Raw genomic sequence first — 18,376 nt, forward strand, 5'->3', positions numbered from 1 at the left:
TCCGGACCCCCACCACCCTCTGGGTGAAGTCATTTCTCCTCAAATCCCCTCTAAACCTCCCCCCAATTACTTTAAATATGTGCCCCCTGGTTATTGACCCCTCTGCCAAGGGAAACAGGTCCTTCCTATCCACTTTATCCAGGCCCCTCATCATTTTATACACCTCAAGCAAGTCTCCCCTCAGCCTCCTCTGTTCCAAAGAAAACAACCCCAGCCTATCCAATCTTTCCTCATCGCTAAAATTCTCCAGTCCAGGTAACATCCTCGTAAATCTCCTCTGTACCCTCTCCAGTGCAATCACATCTTTCCTGTAATGTGGTGACCAGAACTGCATGCAGTACTCCAGCTGTGGCCTAACCAGTGTTTTATACAGTTCAAGCATAACCTCCCTGCTCATCGCTACTGTGAAGCACTTTGTTAAAGGTGCTATATGTTAGCGTTAGTGTTTTCTTAGAAGAATCACTCAACACTCAGAGTCGGTTCCAATGCTGATGCAGCTTTTATTACGCTCAGCGGGGAGGAAAAACTCAGGACCGTATCCAGGTTTCTCTCCACAGAACAAAGGGTTACATGCACCTTTATATGTTTCACAACAGTTACAAAACAGTTTACTACAGCTACACAGCCCATCACGGCTGGACACAAGCCAATCACAATGATTATAGATTACATATAGGTTCTTTTAACCCAATAGAATTCCCCTAGTATCCAGGGAACCATATGTTCGGTTATTGTCAGCTTGGGCTGATCGATGACTTTATAGGTTCTCTCCCTAGTTCTTTCATCTGGGAGAAATAATTGGTTTATAACCTTGTTTACAGGAGATGGTTTCCCTCTTATCTTTCTTCCTGGGGAATTAATTGGTTTATGACCTTGTTCACAGGAGATGGTTTCCTTCTTATCTCTGTCTTCCCGCATCCCAGGCATTCCTACAGTGGGCCTCACAGGGTTATTGCTTGGTCATTGAACGTTCAACAGTTCACAGCTTGACTACCTGATTTCCCATCATGCCTGGGCAGCCATTTTATGTGTGTGTCCATTTTAAGCTTATGTGCGTTTAGATATATCTAGCAGGGGCCTAATGCCTAGTATTCTGGTATATTCTAAAGGTGCCTACCTCCTACAACAACTCCCCCTTTCGGTAAAGGGACTAGTCCTAGTCCCCTTTTAACCGACCATTCGACCTTTATTAGATTTTGTGCACGGCCCGGTACTCCCTGCCTCAACGTGCTGGCCAGTCACGCGGTTTCAGGAGTCCCGGTTGCTTAAATCGAATTGACAAAGGCCAAATCCTCCTGCCCCCTTATAAAACAGGCTTGTTTAGTATCCGGGGAACTTTGATTTGTCCGTCTTCGTTGTGCGTGGTGCCTGCATGCCTGGCAGGCCATTACGCCCCATGTTATTGCTAAGATCAATTGTATCCCGACCAGTATATGTGAAATTATTCGAATCCATGGGTGGATGTTCACATTTATTCCCCAGTCCCAGACCTTTCTCCACCAACTCTGACTTTGTAAGTCTACCTCGGTATCTTCTTCCAGTACTTTGATTTTAGTTTGCAGTTGGTGATATAGTTTTACAGATTGACCCACTCTGAGCCTCAACTCTCGTAATACTTCGGTTAGATGTGGGATAGGGACCTGCTCTGGCTCGTCATAATCCTGTAAATGATCATGGAGCTGATCGGTTACCTCAATAACTTCGGACTTCCGGCGCCTAACCTGGGTGATATGCGCTTGCCCGATCGCGACAGGTCGTAGTGGTGTAAAGCAAAAGTTTGGCTGCGGCATAGGGCACTGCAGGTCATTATACCGGTATGAACGCTCTGTGGTAGAGACGCAGTATCTTCCCCTCCCTCCGTAGCCTGCCCTCGCGAAGTACATGTGTGCGGGCACTATTTCTAGTACACACCCGTCGGTTCGGTTAAACCCGCACTCGTCTCGCTCCCCTCTGCCCACCAGGTGAGGACATACTGTGATTTCCCCCTTTTGCTTGCAATCTGCTAGGGAAATCCCGGTAAGTATGTTGTTTCGACGAACGGCAGAGGTGGTGGTCAGGTAGTAGCGTATGGAGACATTTCCCCGTATTATTCCGATATTCTCTCGTTGGTATAGGGGGAACGGCCCTGAGTCCGGCGTGACTATAGGGATCATCAGGACTGTCCCTATCCCGGTAGTCCTACCCATCTGGCAATCTGGAATTGCTGGGTATACTCTGGTCAGTCCCTTCAGAGTACAATTATCCAGTGTCCCCCTTTGGTTAGCCAACTGAGCTAAATCTTCCTGTTCTCTATCAATGAGGTGATTGATGGTTCTGGCGTGAGCTTCCAGGACTGAGATGCCATCCAGCTGGATTTTGGCACCCTCCTTTCCTAGGTTGGCTTGGTCTTCCTGGTTTTGCTCCACCCTCTCCAATAACCCCTTCATCACCCCTCTAAGCTGTTCCACCCTCTCATTTAATCCTTGTATGTCTATCGAGTTCACTACGGAGGTCCCTGTATTGAAAACGGTAGCAACATCATTAACTATTTCCCTCTTCATCCTGGGGGCTAACCCCTGTCCCCGGAACCTACTGGTACCCATTGCATCGGCAGCCTGCTGCATTACAACTTTACTTAATACATTGTACATCTTCCTTGACTGTTCGGTACAATATTCCGGCATCTGGATGCCTGAAATATTGATCAGAACAGGCACAATTTCATGTCTAACATTATCATACAACAGTTCCCCCTCGCTGTACATTACAATCCCATTCTCTGGTCCCTTCGTAGTTATGGGCCAAGGCAGTTTCTCGGGCAATGTAGTGATTCTTATGGGGCGCGGTGTCGGAGGGGGTGAGAAACATACATACAATGATATTGCAGCCGCCCCCGCCTCCTCGTAATACCCACACAGCCCCATTCCCTTCTTGCGGATGACTGATTGCTGGGATTGTCCCGGAGGCGCGCAAATTATGCCGAAAGTACATTCATCAGGCCCTTTGACATCCCTCCGTTTAATGCATCTGCTCCTTATACCCGTGGAGCACTGTACACATACTCTTATTCTTATTAGGATTCTTATTAGGATTCACTTGTAACCATGCATTAAAATAAGTCCTGTCCTTGCTCCAGTCCTTGGCTGCTGGGATGCACATTCCGTCCGTTAAATTAAACAAGACTCCATAGTTCAGGTAGTTGTTTATTTTCAGCGTGCTCTGCTGTCCGTCGGTGTTGTCCAGGGTACGTGCATGTCACAGGGCTATCCATATTACGAGTAGCGCCTTTCGTATTCCCATTCCGGTAAGTATTATCTGTAATTTTAAACAGACGGCCTGGTCGTCACCAGGGCTTAAGTTTTTTGCTCTACGAGTGTCCCTGTCACCCTGCAAAATCAGAAGGACAAGGTTATAATCGAACCATTTCGAGCTGAATCTGTAGGGCGTGCGCCCATGTCTTTACCCACTTAAATATTACCCAAACTCCTATTATGACCAAGGCCAAAGCTATTCCTCCAAACATCGCTGTCTGCTTTACCGTTAGGTTGGGTTTGTGGACTACACCTACCCACCGTGGGGTACATTGGCTCTATTGCCAGAGGTGATGGTGCTATGGCTGCACACTGCACTATCCGTCTAGTCCCGTTATCTCTTCCAGCCTGTTTATCTTAGCTTTTAACTCTTCAATTTGTTTTATTGAGTATCTATTTCTTTATTGTATCAGGCACACACCAAAGGGTTACATGCACCTTTATATGTTTCACAACAGTTACAAAACAGTTTACTACAGCTACACAGCCCATCACGGCTGGACACAAGCCAATCACAATGATTATAGATTACATATAGGTTCTTTTAACCCAATAGAATTCCCCTAGTATCCAGGGAACCATATGTTCGGTTATTGTCAGCTTGGGCTGATCGATGACTTTATAGATTCTCTCCCTAGTTCTTTCATCTGGGAGAAATAATTGGTTTATAACCTTGTTTACAGGAGATGGTTTCCCTCTTATCTTTCTTCCTGGGGAATTAATTGGTTTATGACCTTGTTCACAGGAGATGGTTTCCTTCTTATCTCTTTCTTCCCGCATCCCAGGCATTCCTATAGTGGGCCTCACAGGGTTATTGCTTGGTCATTGAACGTTCAACAGTTCACAGCTTGACTACCTGATTTCCCATCATGCCTGGGCAGCCATTTTATGTGTGTGTCCATTTTAAGCTTATGTGAGTTTTGATATATCTAGCAGGTGCCTAATGCCTAGTATTCTGGTATATTCTAAAGGTGCCTACCTCCTACAACACTATATAAATGCCAGTTGCTGTTGTTGTTGTTGCAGTGTTTCCATAAACATCGAATATTACAGTCCGCCAGTGATTACACCATATGTGTTTTTAAATAGAAACATAGAAACATAGAAAATAGGTGCAGGAGTAGGCCATTCGGCCCTTCTAGTCTGCACCACCATTCAATGAGTTCATGGCTGAACATGCAACTTCAGTACCCCCTTCCTGCTTTCTCACCATACCCCTTGATCCCCCTTTATAAATAACGGCAGCCCCAGCGGGAGTATTGTGCCCAATTCTGGGCACTGCACTTTAGAATGGATGCCAAAGACTTTTTTTTGTTAGACAAGGTTATTCAGGGATCTGGAATCAAGGCGGGTAAATTAAGTTGAGACATAGATCAGCCATGAAAGAAAGGAAGACTTGCATTTATATAGTGCCTTTCACGACCACCGGATTTCCCAAAGTGCTTTACAGCCAATGAAGTACTTTTGGAGTGTCGTCACTGTTGTATTGTGGGAAACACGGCAGCCAATTTACGCACAGCAAGCTCCCACACACAGCAATATGATAATGACCAGATAATCTGTTTTTTTGTTATGTTGATTGAGGGATAAATATTGGCCCCAGGACACTGGGGAGAACTCCCCTGCTCTTCTTCAAAATAATACAGTGGGATCTTTTATGTCCACCTGAGAGAGCAGACGGGGCCTCGGTTTAATGTCTCATCCAAAAGGCAGCATCTCCGACAGTGCAGCGTTCCCTCAGTACTGCCCCTCCGACAGTGCGGCGCTCCCTCAGTACTGCCCCTCCGACAGTGCGGCGCTCCCTCAGTACTGCCCCTCCGACAGTGCAGCGCTCCCTCAGTACTGCCCCTCCGACAGTGCGACGCTCCCTCAGTACTGCCCCTCCGACAGTGCAGCGCTCCCTCAGTACTGCCCCTCCGACAGTGCGACACTCCCTCAGTACTGTCCCTCCGACAGTGCGGCGCTCCCTCAGTATTACACTGGAGTGTTAGCCTAGATTTATGTGCTCAAATCCCTGGAGTGGGACCTAATTGAATGGTGGAACAGGCTCGAGGGGCTGAATGGCCTCCTCCTGTTCCTTTGTTTATAGAGTTCACAGCTCCGCTATGGCAGGGGCTAAAGACAAAAATCTCCTCCCATAACGTAATATCCAAGATCTCTTTGGTTTGTCATGGTTTAACCAAACACAGCGCCATGTCAGAATTAATTTACACGTTTATCCAATGGCTTGTAACCTGCTCACCTTTCTCATCGCGCAGACTGGAACCGAAATATACATGTTGCTGAGAGACGGGCTGTCATTCGGGGAAGACCCAGAGGTGGAATTTATGACGAGCACGGAGAAAGTGAAGGTTCAACCAACCATCTGGAACAGTCAGACGCTTTGTGTAAAAGCTCTCGGTAAGAGACACGTCACACACCACACCATCGACAGAGAGAATGGGGAACCCTTCCTCCACCCAGGTCACTGAGGAAATGCACTTTAATCCTATTCCCAGTTTTCTGGTGATTTACTAAATGAGTCCTTATTGGAATCATTGAATCTCACGGCACAGGAAGAGGACATTGGGCCCATCGAGCCTGTGCCGGCTCTGTGACAGAGCGATCCAATCAGTCCCACTCCCCATGCTCTTTCCCCACAGCCCGGAAAATGTTTCCCCTTTTCAAGTATTTATCCAATTCTCTCAGGCAGTGCATTCCAGATCATAGCTGAGTAAAAAGATCTCATCTCTCCTCTAGTTCTTCTGTCAATTCCCTTCAAACTGTGCCCTCTGATTACTGACTCTCTGTCCCTGCAACCAGTTTCTCCTTATTTACTCAAAACCCTCATGATTGTGAACACCTCTATTAAATCTCCCCTTAACCTTCTCTGCTCCAAGGAGAACAACCCCAGCTTCTCCAGTCTATCCCTGTCACTGAAGTCCCTCATCCCTGGAACCATTCTGGTAAATCTCCTCTGCACCCTCTCTAAGGCCTTCACATCCTTCCTAAAGTGCGGTGTCCAGAATTGGACACAATTAATCTTTAAGAGCAAAGTTATCTCGGGGAGAAATTAAACATTGTGGGTGAGACCGCATGGCATCTCACTGCCGAGTTGCTGTGTGAGATTCTTAGAGAGTTAGCCTGTTACAGCTCAAACAATACTGACTGAGTGCAGTATCCTCGCAACATCTCCTCACAGCCAATCAATGGCTTTTGAAGTGTCGTTATGTTTGTAAACCCAACAGCCAATTTGCTCACGGCTAGAACTCTCATTCAGCACACGAGAGGAATGGTGTTGGAGGAAGGACTGTTGGCCTGGACACTGGGAGAGCGAAGGGTACCATGGGCAGTGGAAAGTTAGCACCTGCGACAATGCGATACTCCCTCAGCACAGCAAAGAAGTGTCAGCCCAGATTGTGTGCCCCGCAGGAATTTCCTGTCCATTGATGGGAGTGTAGGTTTTTTTTATTCGTCCACGGGATGTAAGTATCGCTGGCAAGGCCGGCATTTATTGCCCACCTGTAATGTAGGCACCTGTGAGGGTGCTCATGGGTTTGTAGAGCTGTTGCATTGTGAGTGGCTTAGCCAGTCATGTGATGTTCACAAGAATCAATAAAACCCCAGCCAGTTGGGTTCGGGGGATCCATGAGGTATGCAGTTGTGAGCCAGGCGATGAACCGGTAATGTGTAGTGTGATTGTTAAACCTTTGCTAATAAACCAACTAGTTCTTAATAGCAATGTGTTGGTGTGAATTCTTAAGCAAAGAACCCATGAAGCATCCCTGCTCCTATCCCTAATTGCCCCTTGAGAAGGTGATGGTGAGCCGCCTTCTTGAACCGCTGCAGTCCGTGTGGTGAAGGTGCTCCCACAGTGCTGTTAGGGAGGGAGTTCCAGGATTGTGACCCAGCGACGATGAAGGAATGGCCGATATATTTCCAAGTCAGGATGGTGTGTGACTTGGAGGGGAATGAGGAGGTGATGGTGTTCCCAAGCGCCTGCTGCCCTTGTCCTTCTGGGTGGTTTGGCGAGAATGACCAGGAGATCCAGGAGCTAATAAGCAGCAAGCACATGGCATTTTTGAACCTAAAGCAACAACCCAATTCAGGAGCTGGCCGACAGCAATGACGTGCGAGGATTCTTCACCATAGTTATGTCCATCTACGGCCCAAGCACCCAAGGCCCCATCCCACTGCTGGCCAAGAATGGAGAGGCACTCATTAAGGACACCGAGGCAGTCAGGACCCGCTGGAAGGAGCATTTCGAAGATCTCATTAACCGAGACTCTGCCTTCGACGCGAGTGTCCTCGACTCCATCCCGCAGCACGCCACCTGCCACCATCTCGGCAAAGCCCCAGCCCGGCACGAGGTAGAAAAGGCCATCTGTCAGCTCAAGAACACCAAGGCATCGGGAGCGGATGGAATCCCCGCTGGGGCACTAAAGTATGGAGGAGAGGCACTATTGGCACGAATGCAGGACCTCATCTCTCTCATCTGGAAGGAGGAGAGCATGCTGGGAGATCTCAGAGATGCAGTGATCATGACCATCTTCAAAAAAGGGGACAAGTCCAACTGCGGCAACTACAGGGGAATCTCCCTGTCATCTGCCACTGGGAAAGTCATCGCTAGAGTCCTCCTCAATCAACTTCTCCCTGTGGCTGAGGAGCTCCTCCCAGAGTCGCAGTGCGGATTCCGGCCACTAAGGGGCGCAATGGACATGACCTTCACCGCACGACAACTACAAGAGAAATGTAGGGAACAGCAATTGGCCTTCTTTGACCTCACAACGGCCTTAAAAACATTGCCACTGTTAACCGCGAGGGTCTATGGAGCGTCCTCTTCCGTTTCGGCTGCACCCAAAGCTTTGTCACCATCCTCTGCCTGCTCCACGACCACATGCCGGCCGTGATCCTGACCAACGGATCTATCACAGACCCAATCCACGTCCGGACCGGGGTCAAGCAGGGCTGCGTCATTGTGCCAACCCTCTTCTCGATCTTCCTCGCTGCCATGCTCCACCTCACAGTCTACAAGCTCCTCGCTGGAGTGGAACTAAATTATAGAACCAGTGGTTCAACCTCCGTCGCCTCCAGGCTAGATCCAAGGTCGTCCCATCCTCTGTCATCGAACTACAGTACGCGGACGACACTTGTGTCTGCGCACATTCAGAGGCTGAACTCCAAGCCATCGTCAACATCTTCACTGAGGTGTACGAAAGCATGGGCCTTACACTAAACATCCATAAGACAAAGGTCCTCCACCAACCTGACACCACCACACAGCACTGCCCCTTGGTCATCAAAATCCACAGCGTGGCATTGGACCACGTGGACCATTTTCCATATCTTGGGAGCCTACTATCAGCAAGGACAGACATCAGTGACGATGTCCAACACCGCCTCCAGTGCGCCAGTGCAGCCTTCGGCTGCCTGAGGAAAAGAGTGTTCGAAGATCAGGCCCTCAAATCTGGCACCAAACTTATGGTCTACAGGGCTGTAGTGATACCTGCCCTCCTGTATGGCTCAGAGACATGGACCATGTACAGTAGACACCTCAAAGCGCTGGAGAAGTATCACCAACACTGCCTCCGCAAGATCCTGCAAATCTTCTGGGAGGACGGACAGACCAATGTCAGTGTTCTCGATCAGTATCCCCAGCATCGAAGCACTGACCACACTTGATCAGCTCCGCTGGGCGGGCCACATTGTCTGCATGCCCAACACGAGACTCCCAAAGCACGCACTCTACTCGGAACTCCTTCACGGCAAGCGAGCCCCAGGTGGGCAGAGGAAACATTACAAGGACACCCTCAAAGCCTTCCTGATAAAATGCAACACCCCCACCGACACCTGGGAGTCCCTGGCCAAAGACCGCCCTAAGTGGAGGCAGAGCATCCGGGAGGGCACTGAGCACCTCGAGTCTCATCGCCGAGAGCATGCAGAAAACAAGGGCAGGCAGCGGAAGGAGCGTGCGGCAAACCAGTCCCACCCTCCCCTTCCCTCAACCACTGCCTGCCCCACCAGTGACAGAGACTGTAATTCCCGTATTGGACTGTTCAGCCACCTGAGAACTCATTTTTAGAGTGGAAGCAAGTCTTCCTCGATTCTGAGGGACTGTCTATGACGGTGACACCATGATAAGTGTCAATTACTGCCAGTCAACCTCTCTGGCACTGAAAATTAACTGTTACAAGTGTGCAGTCTCATTCCTTCAGCTTTGAATTGTTGTTGGAGATTTTAAAATGTCCAAGGCACTTCACAGACCAAATTCGACACTGAGCCGTGGAACGAGATGTTCAGGCAGGTGAGCAAAAGCTGGGCCGAAGAGGTAGGTTTTAAGGAGCATTTTTTAAGGAGGAAAGAGTGTCGGTGAGACGGAGAGGTTTAGGGAGGGAGTTCCAGAGCTTGGGGCCCAGGCAACAGAAGGCACGGCCACCGATGGTGGAGTGGAAGAAGTGGGGGATGTGCAAGAGGGCGGAACTGGAGGAGTGATGCTTAGAAACGGGCAGGCAAGTGCATCTTTAAAATTATCCATCGAACAGGCTCCTGACGTCCAAATGACAAACCAGTTTGAGATAAATGTTGGTCGGGACTTTATCCCAGGTGAAAGTTGTGCCAGCGTTTAGCCCATTTATTTTCACTGGGTTAAATATTTGTGCTCTAACACTGGCCAACCACAATGCCACAGGGATTTGTGATTCCTGCGAGTGTTGGACAGACTGACCCACTTACTGTCAACCCCTGTTATCTGCTTTTAGTCCGGAGGGCCGCTTTTGTGAAAATTCACGAGCAGCACGTACAGAATTTCTCAATCTGTGGTCCTGACAAGTGAGGCTTCCCCCCAGGACCACAATCACAGGATCACAGAACCGTCACAGCACAGGAGGCCATTCGGCCCGTCGAGCCCGTACCGGCTCTCTGCAAGAGCCCCTCAGCCAGTCCCACTCCCCCACCCTTTCCCCGGAGCCCTGCTAATCTTTTTCCTTCAGGTATTTATCCAACTCCCTTTTAAAAGCCGCGATTGAGTCTGCCTCCACCACCCTCTCAGGCAGCGCATTCCAGATCCTAACCACTCGCTGCGTAAAAACGTTTTCCTTCATGTCGCCTTTTTGCCAATCACCTTAAATCTGTGTCCCCTGGTTCTCGACCCTTCCACCAATGGGAAAAGTTTCTCTCGATCTACTCTGTCCAGACCCCCCATGATTTTGAACAAATCTCCTTTGAATCTTCTCTCTTTTCTTCTTAAGCAGTCTCTCGGAGCCGAGGATGACTTGCTTCCACACTGAGTTCTCAGGTGACTGATGAGCCCAATGCAGGACCGACAGTCTCTGTCACAGCTGGGGCAGACGGTGGTTGGAGAGACGGGTGGGTGGGGAGTCTGGTTTGCCGCACGCTCCTTCCGCTGTTTGCGCTTGCTTTCCGTGTGCTCCTGGCGATGAGACTCGAGGTGCTCAGCGCCCTCCCGGATGCACTTCCTCCACTTAGGGCGGTCTTTGGCCAGGGACTCCCAGGTGTCGGTGGGGATATTGCATTTTATCAGGGAGGCTTTGAGGGTGTCCCTGTAACGTTTCCTCTGCCCACCTGGGGATCGCTTGTCGTGTCGGAGTTCCGAGTAGAGCGCTTGCTTTGGGAGTCTGGTATTGGGCATGCAGACAATGTGGCCCTGCCCAGCGGAGCTGGTCAAGTGTGGTCAGTGCTTCGATGCTGGGGATGTTGGCCTGAGCGAGAACACTGACGTTGATGGGTCTGCCCTCCCAGGGGATTTGCAGGATCTTGCGGAGGCATCGCTGGTGATACTTCTCCAGTGCTTTGAGGTGCCTGCTGTACATAGTCCATGTCTCTGAGCCATATAGAAGGGTGGGTATCATGACTGCCCTGTAGACCATAAGCTTGGTGCCGGGTTTGAGGTCCTGGTCTTCAAACACTCTCTTCCTCAGGTGACCGAAGGCTGCACTGGCGCACTGGAGGCGGTGTTGGACCTCGTCGTCAATGTCTGCTCTTGTTGACAGTAGACTCCCGAGGTATGGGAAATGGTCCACGTTATCCAAGGCCTCGTCGTGGATTTTGATAATCGGTGGGGCAGTGCTGTGTGTCGGGGTCAGGTTGGTATGGACCTTTGTCTTATGGATGTTTAGTGTAAGGCCCATGCTCTCGTACGCCTCAGTGAAGGTGTTGACGATGGTTTGGAGTTTGGCCTCTGTGCACAAACACAAGTGTCGACTGCATACTGTAGTTCGATGACAGAGGATGGGACGACCTTGAATCTGGCCTGGAGGCGACGGAGGTCGAACAGATTCCTGTTTGTTCTGTAGATTATCTCCACTCCAGCGGGGAGCTTGCTGAGGACGAGATGGAGCATTGCAGCAAGGAAGATTGAGAAGAGGGTTGGTGCGATGACACAGCCCTGCTTGACCCCGGTCTGAACGTGGATTGGGTCTGTAGTGGCTCCGTTGGTCAGGATCACCGCCTGCATGTCATCGTGGAGCAGGCAGATGATTGTGACGAACTTTTGAGGGCAGCCGAATTTGAGGAAGACGCTCCATTGCCCTTCACGGTTGACAGTGTCAAAGGCCTTTGTGAGGTCAAAGAAGGCCCTGTACAGGGATTGGTTGTTCCCTGCATTTCTCTTGTATCTGCCGCGTGGTGAAGATCATGTCCATTGTGCCCCTTAGTGGGTGTAATCCGCATTGCGACTCTGGGAGGAGCTCTTCAGCTACAGGGAGTAGGCGATTGAGGAGGATTCTTGCGATTACTTTCCCTGTGGCAGACAGCAGGGAAATTCCTCTGTAGTTACCGCAATCGGACGTCACCATTCTTGAAGATGGTCACGATTACAGCATCTCTGAGATCCCCTGGCATGCTCTCCTCCTTCCAAATAATAGAAACGAGTTAATGGATTCGCGGCGATAGGGCTTCTCCGCCATGTTAGTGCTTCGGAGGGGATTCCATCTGCTCCCGAGGCCTTGTTGTTCCAATCTTCTCGACTCTAAGCCCAACTTCTCCAGATCCCATTGAACCCTCCCTCCGATCCTCATCCCAATGTGAAGCCGAGAAATCGGAAAACTGTTTGAATGTAAGGCTGAAGTTTCCATGGACTGTGGCGATGTCTCTCCAGGGGTCAGGGAATCATTGAATCTCACGGCATAGGAGGCGGCCATTGGGCCCATCGAGCCTGTGCCGGCTCTGTGACAGAGCGATCCAATCAGTCCCACTCCCCCCGCTCTTTCCCCACAGCCCGGCAAACTTTCCTTCTTCAAGTATCTTTCGAGACGCTTCGTAATTCTGAGCAGCTCCAATAAATTGTTTGGACATTAGGGGATGGATGTTAGGCTTTCCTGTTTTCGGTGCGGGACAGTTGCTGGCCGAGAATAGTTTGTGCTTTGGTGAGAAAGTTTGGGCTTCTGGGCCCTGCGTCGGGGCGCAGTATGAAGGGAGGTGAGCCCTTCGAGGTGAGCCATTCGGCCCTTCGAGCCTGCACCACCATTCAATAAGATCACGGCTGATCATTCACCTCAGTACCCCTTTCCTGCTTTCTCTCCATACCCCTTGATCCCCTTAGCCGTAAGACCATATCTAACTCCCTCTTGAATATATCCAATGAACTGGCATCAACAACTCTCTGCGGCAGGGAATTCCACAGGTTAACAACTCTCTGAGTGAAGAAGTTTCTCCTCATCTCGGTTCTAAATGGCTTACTCCTTATCCTAAGACTGTAACCCCTGGTTCTGGACTTCCCCAACATCGGGAACATTCTTCCTGCATCTAACCTGTCCAGTCCCGTCATAATTTTATATGTTTCTATGAGATCCCCTCTCATCCTTCTAAACTCCAGTGAATACAGGCCCAGTCGATCCAGTCTCTCCTCATATGACAGTCCCGCCATCCCTGGAATCAGTCTGGTGAATCTTCGCTGCACTCCCTCAATAGCAAGAACGTCCTTCTTCAGATTAGGAGACCAAAACTGAACACAATATTCCAGGTGAGGCCTCACTAAGGCCCTGTACAACTGCAGTAAGACCTCCCTGCTCCTATACTCAAATCCCCTAGCTATGAAATCCAACACACCATTTGCCTTCTTCACCGCCTGCTGTACCTGCATGCCAACCTTCAATAACTGATGAACCATGACACCCAGGTCTCGTTGCACCTCCCCTTTTCCTAATCTGCCGCCATTCAAATAATATTCTGCCTTTGTGTTTTTGCCACCAAAGTGGATAACCTCACATTTATCCACATTATACTGCATCTGCCATGCATTTGCCCACTCACCTAACCTGTCCAAGTCACCCTGCAGCCTCTTAGCGTCCTCCTCACAGCTCACACCACCACACAGCTTAGTGTCATCTGCAAACTTGGAGATATTACACTCATTCCCTCATCCAAATCATTAATGTATATTGTAAATAGCTGGGGTCCCAGCACTGAGCCCTGCGGCACCCCACTAGTCACTGCTTGCCATTCTGAAAAGGACCCGTTTATCCCGACTCTCTGCTTCCTGTCTGTCAACCAGTTCTCTATCCACGTCAATACATTACCCCCAATACCATGTGCTTTAATTTTGCACACCAATCTCTTGTGTGGGACCTTGTCAAAAGCCTTTTGAAAGTCCAAATACACCACATCCACTGGTTCTCCCCTGTCCACTCTACTAGTTACCTCAAAAAATTCTGGAAGATTTGTCAAGCATGATTTCTCTTTCATAAATCCATGGTGACTTGGACCGATCCTGTCACTGCTTTCCAAATGTGCTGCTATTTCATCTTTAATAATTTATTCCAACATTTTCCCCACTACTGATGTCAGGCTAACCGAACTACAATTACCCGCCTTCTCTCTCCCTCCCTGCTTAAAAAGTCGACACTACCCGACACTACTCGACAGTACTCGACAGTAATCGACAGTACTCGACAGTACTCGACATTACTCGACACTACTCGACAGTACTCGACAGTAATCGACACTACTCAACACTACTCGACAGTACTCGACAGTACTCGACAGTACTCGACAGTAATCGACACTACTCAACACTACTCGACACTACTCGACAGTACTCGACACTACTCGACAATACTCGACACTACTCGACATTACTCGACAGTACTCGACAGTAATCGACACTACTCGACACTACTCGACAGTACTCGACACTACTCGACAGTACTCGACACTACTCGACATTACTCGACAGTACTCGACACTACTCGACACTACTCGACAGTACTCGACATTACTCGACAGTTCTCGACACTACTCGACACTACTCGACAGTATTCGACAGTACTCGACAGTAATCGACACTACTCGACAGTACTCTACACTACTCGACAGTACTCGACAGTACTCGACAGTACTCGACAGTAATCGACACTACTCGACAGTACTCTACACTACTCGACAGTACTCGACAGTACTCGACATTACTCGACAGTTCTCGACACTACTCGACACTACTCGACAGTACTCGACAGTACTCGACAGTAATCGACACTACTCGACAGTACTCTACACTACTCGACAGTACTCGACAGTACTCGACAGTACTCGACAGTAATCGAAACTACTCAACACTACTCGACAGTACTCGACAGTGCTCGACAGTACTCGACAGTAATCGACACTACTCAACACTACTCGACAGTACTCGACAGTACTCGACAGTACTCGACAGTAATCGACACTACTCAACACTACTCGACACTACTCGACAGTACTCGACACTACTCGACAGTACTCGACACTACTCGACATTACTCGACAGTACTCGACAGTAATCGACACTACTCGACACTACTCGACAGTACTCGACACTACTCGACAGTGCTCGACAGTACTCGACAGTAATCGACACTACTCAACACTACTCGACAGTACTCGACATTACTCGACAGTACTCGACAGTAATCGACACTACTCAACACTACTCGACAGTACTCGACAGTGCTCGACAGTACTCGACAGTAATCGACACTACTCGACAGTACTCGACACTACTCGACAGTACTCGACAGTGCTCGACAGTACTCGACAGTAATCGACACTACTCGACACTACTCGACAGTACTCGACACTACTCGACATTACTCGACACTACTCGACATTACTCGACATTACTCGACACTACTCGACACTACTCGACATTACTCGACATTACTCGACACTACTCGACAGTACTCGACAGTGCTCGACAGTACTCGACATTACTCGACACTACTCGACACTACTCGACATTACTCGACACTACTCGACATTACTCGACATTACTCGACACTACTCGACACTACTCGACATTACTCGACACTACTCGACATTACTCGACATTATTCGAAACTACTCGACACTACTCGACATTACTCGACAGTACTCGACATTACTCGACACTACTCGACAGTACTCGACACTACTCGACATTACTCGACATTACTCAACACTACTCGACACTACTCGACACTACTCGACACTACTCGACACTACTCGACAGTAATCGACACTACTCAACACTACTCGACACTACTCGACAGTACTCGACACTACTCGACACTACTCGACAGTTCTCGACATTACTCGACAGTAGTCGACACTACTCTACACTACTCGACACTACTCGACAATACTCGACACTACTCGACACTAATCGGCAGTACTCTACACTACTCGACTGTACTCGACATTACTCGACACTACTCGACACTACTCGACACTACTCGACACTACTCGACAGTAATCGACACTACTCAACACTACTCGACACTACTCGACACTACTCGACAGTTCTCGACATTACTCGACAGTAGTCGACACTACTCTACACTACTCGACACTACTCGACAATACTCGACACTACTCGACATTACTCGACACTACTCGACACTACTCGACACTACTCGACATTACTCGACACTACTCGACAGTACTCTACACTACTCGACACTACTCGACAGTACTCGACAGTATTCGACATTACTCGACACTACTCGACACTACTCGACATTACTCGACACTACTCGACACTACTCGACACTACTCGACAGTTCTCGACATTACTCGACAGTAGTCGACACTACTCTACACTACTCGACACTACTCGACAATACTCGACACTACTCGACACTAATCGGCAGTACTCTACACTACTCGACTGTACTCGACATTACTCGACACTACTCGACACTACTCGACACTACTCGACACTACTCGACAGTAATCGACACTACTCAACACTACTCGACACTACTCGACACTACTCGACAGTTCTCGACATTACTCGACAGTAGTCGACACTACTCTACACTACTCGACACTACTCGACAATACTCGACACTACTCGACATTACTCGACACTACTCGACACTACTCGACACTACTCGACATTACTCGACACTACTCGACAGTACTCTACACTACTCGACACTACTCGACAGTACTCGACAGTATTCGACATTACTCGACACTACTCGACACTACTCGACATTACTCGACACTACTCGACATTACTCGACATTACTCGACACTACTCGACACTACTCGACAGTATTCGACATTACTCGACACTACTCGACAGTACTCGACAGTACTCGACAGTACTCGACACTACTCGACAGTACTCGACATTACTCGACACTACTCGACACTACTCGACACTACTCGACAGTACTCGACAGTACTCGACACTACTCGACAGTACTCGACATTACTCGACACTACTCGACACTACTCGACAGTACTCGACAGTACTCGACAATACTCGACACTACTCGACGGTACTCTACACTACTCGACAGTACTCGACACTACTCGACACTACTCGACACTACTCGACACTACTCGACAGTACTCGACAGTACTCGACATTACTCGACACTACTCGACACTACTCGACACTACTCGACAGTACTCGACAGTACTCGACACTAATCGGCAGTACTCGACAATACTCGACACTACTGAACAGTACTTGACACTACTTGACAGTACTCGGCAGTACTCGACACTACTTGACACTACTCGACACTACTCGACAGTACTCGACAGTAATCGCCACTACTCGACAGTACTCGACAGTATTCGACATTACTCGACACTACTCGACAGTAGTCGACAGTACTCGACATTACTCGACACTACTCGATACTACTCGACACTACTCGACATTACTCGACATTACTCGACACTACTCGACAGTACTCGACACTACTCGACAGTCCTCGACAGTACTTGACACTACTCGACACTACTCGACAGTACTCGACAGTAATCGACACTACTCGACAGTACTCGACAGTATTCGACATTACTCGACACTACTCGACAGTAGTCGACAGTACTCGACATTACTCGACACTACTCGACAGTACTCGACAGTACTCGACATTACTCGACAGTACTCGACAGTACTCGACATTACTCGACACTACTCGACACTACTCGACAGTACTCTACAGTACTCGACATTACTCGACACTACTCGACACTACTCGACACTACTCGACAGTACTCGACAGTACTCAACACTACTCGACAGTACTCGACACTACTCGACAGTACTCGACACTACTCGACAGTACTCTACAGTACTCGACATTACTCGACACTACTCGACATTACTCGACAGTACTCGACAGTACTCGACACTACTCGACACTACTCGACAGTAATCGACATTACTCGACACTACTCGACAGTACTCGACAGTACTCGACATTACTCGACACTACTCGACAGTACTCGACATTACTCGACATTACTCGACACTACTCGACAGTAATCGACATTACTCGACACTACTCGACAGTACTCGACAGTACTCGACAGTACTCGACATTACTCGACACTACTCGACACTACTCGACAGTACTCGACATTACTCGACACTACTCGACACTACTCGACACTACTCGACAGTACTCTACAGTACTCGACATTACTCGACACTACTCGACATTACTCGACAGTACTCGACAGTACTCGACATTACTCGACACTACTCGACAGTACTCGACACTACTCGACACTACTCGACAGTACTCGACATTACTCGACACTACTCGACATTACTCGACAGTACTCTACAGTACTCGACAGTACTCGACACTACTCGACAGTACTCG

The 18,376-nt window shown here is 49.0% G+C and overlaps 1 protein-coding gene across 1 annotated transcript in view; it reads left to right on the forward strand.

Annotated features, from left to right (window-relative positions):
• LOC139250906 (B-cell scaffold protein with ankyrin repeats-like) overlaps nucleotides 1-18,376 on the forward strand; it is a 310,021-nt gene that overhangs the window by 75,658 nt on the left and 215,987 nt on the right. Inside the window, exon 5 of the mRNA XM_070873141.1 lies at nucleotides 5,549-5,690. Within this exon, the coding sequence (XP_070729242.1) occupies nucleotides 5,549-5,690 (142 nt within the window). The remainder of the gene's footprint in view (nucleotides 1-5,548; nucleotides 5,691-18,376) is intronic.

This window comes from Pristiophorus japonicus, chromosome 2, assembly GCF_044704955.1.
Source record: "Pristiophorus japonicus isolate sPriJap1 chromosome 2, sPriJap1.hap1, whole genome shotgun sequence".
Lineage (NCBI taxonomy): Eukaryota > Metazoa > Chordata > Chondrichthyes > Pristiophoridae > Pristiophorus > Pristiophorus japonicus.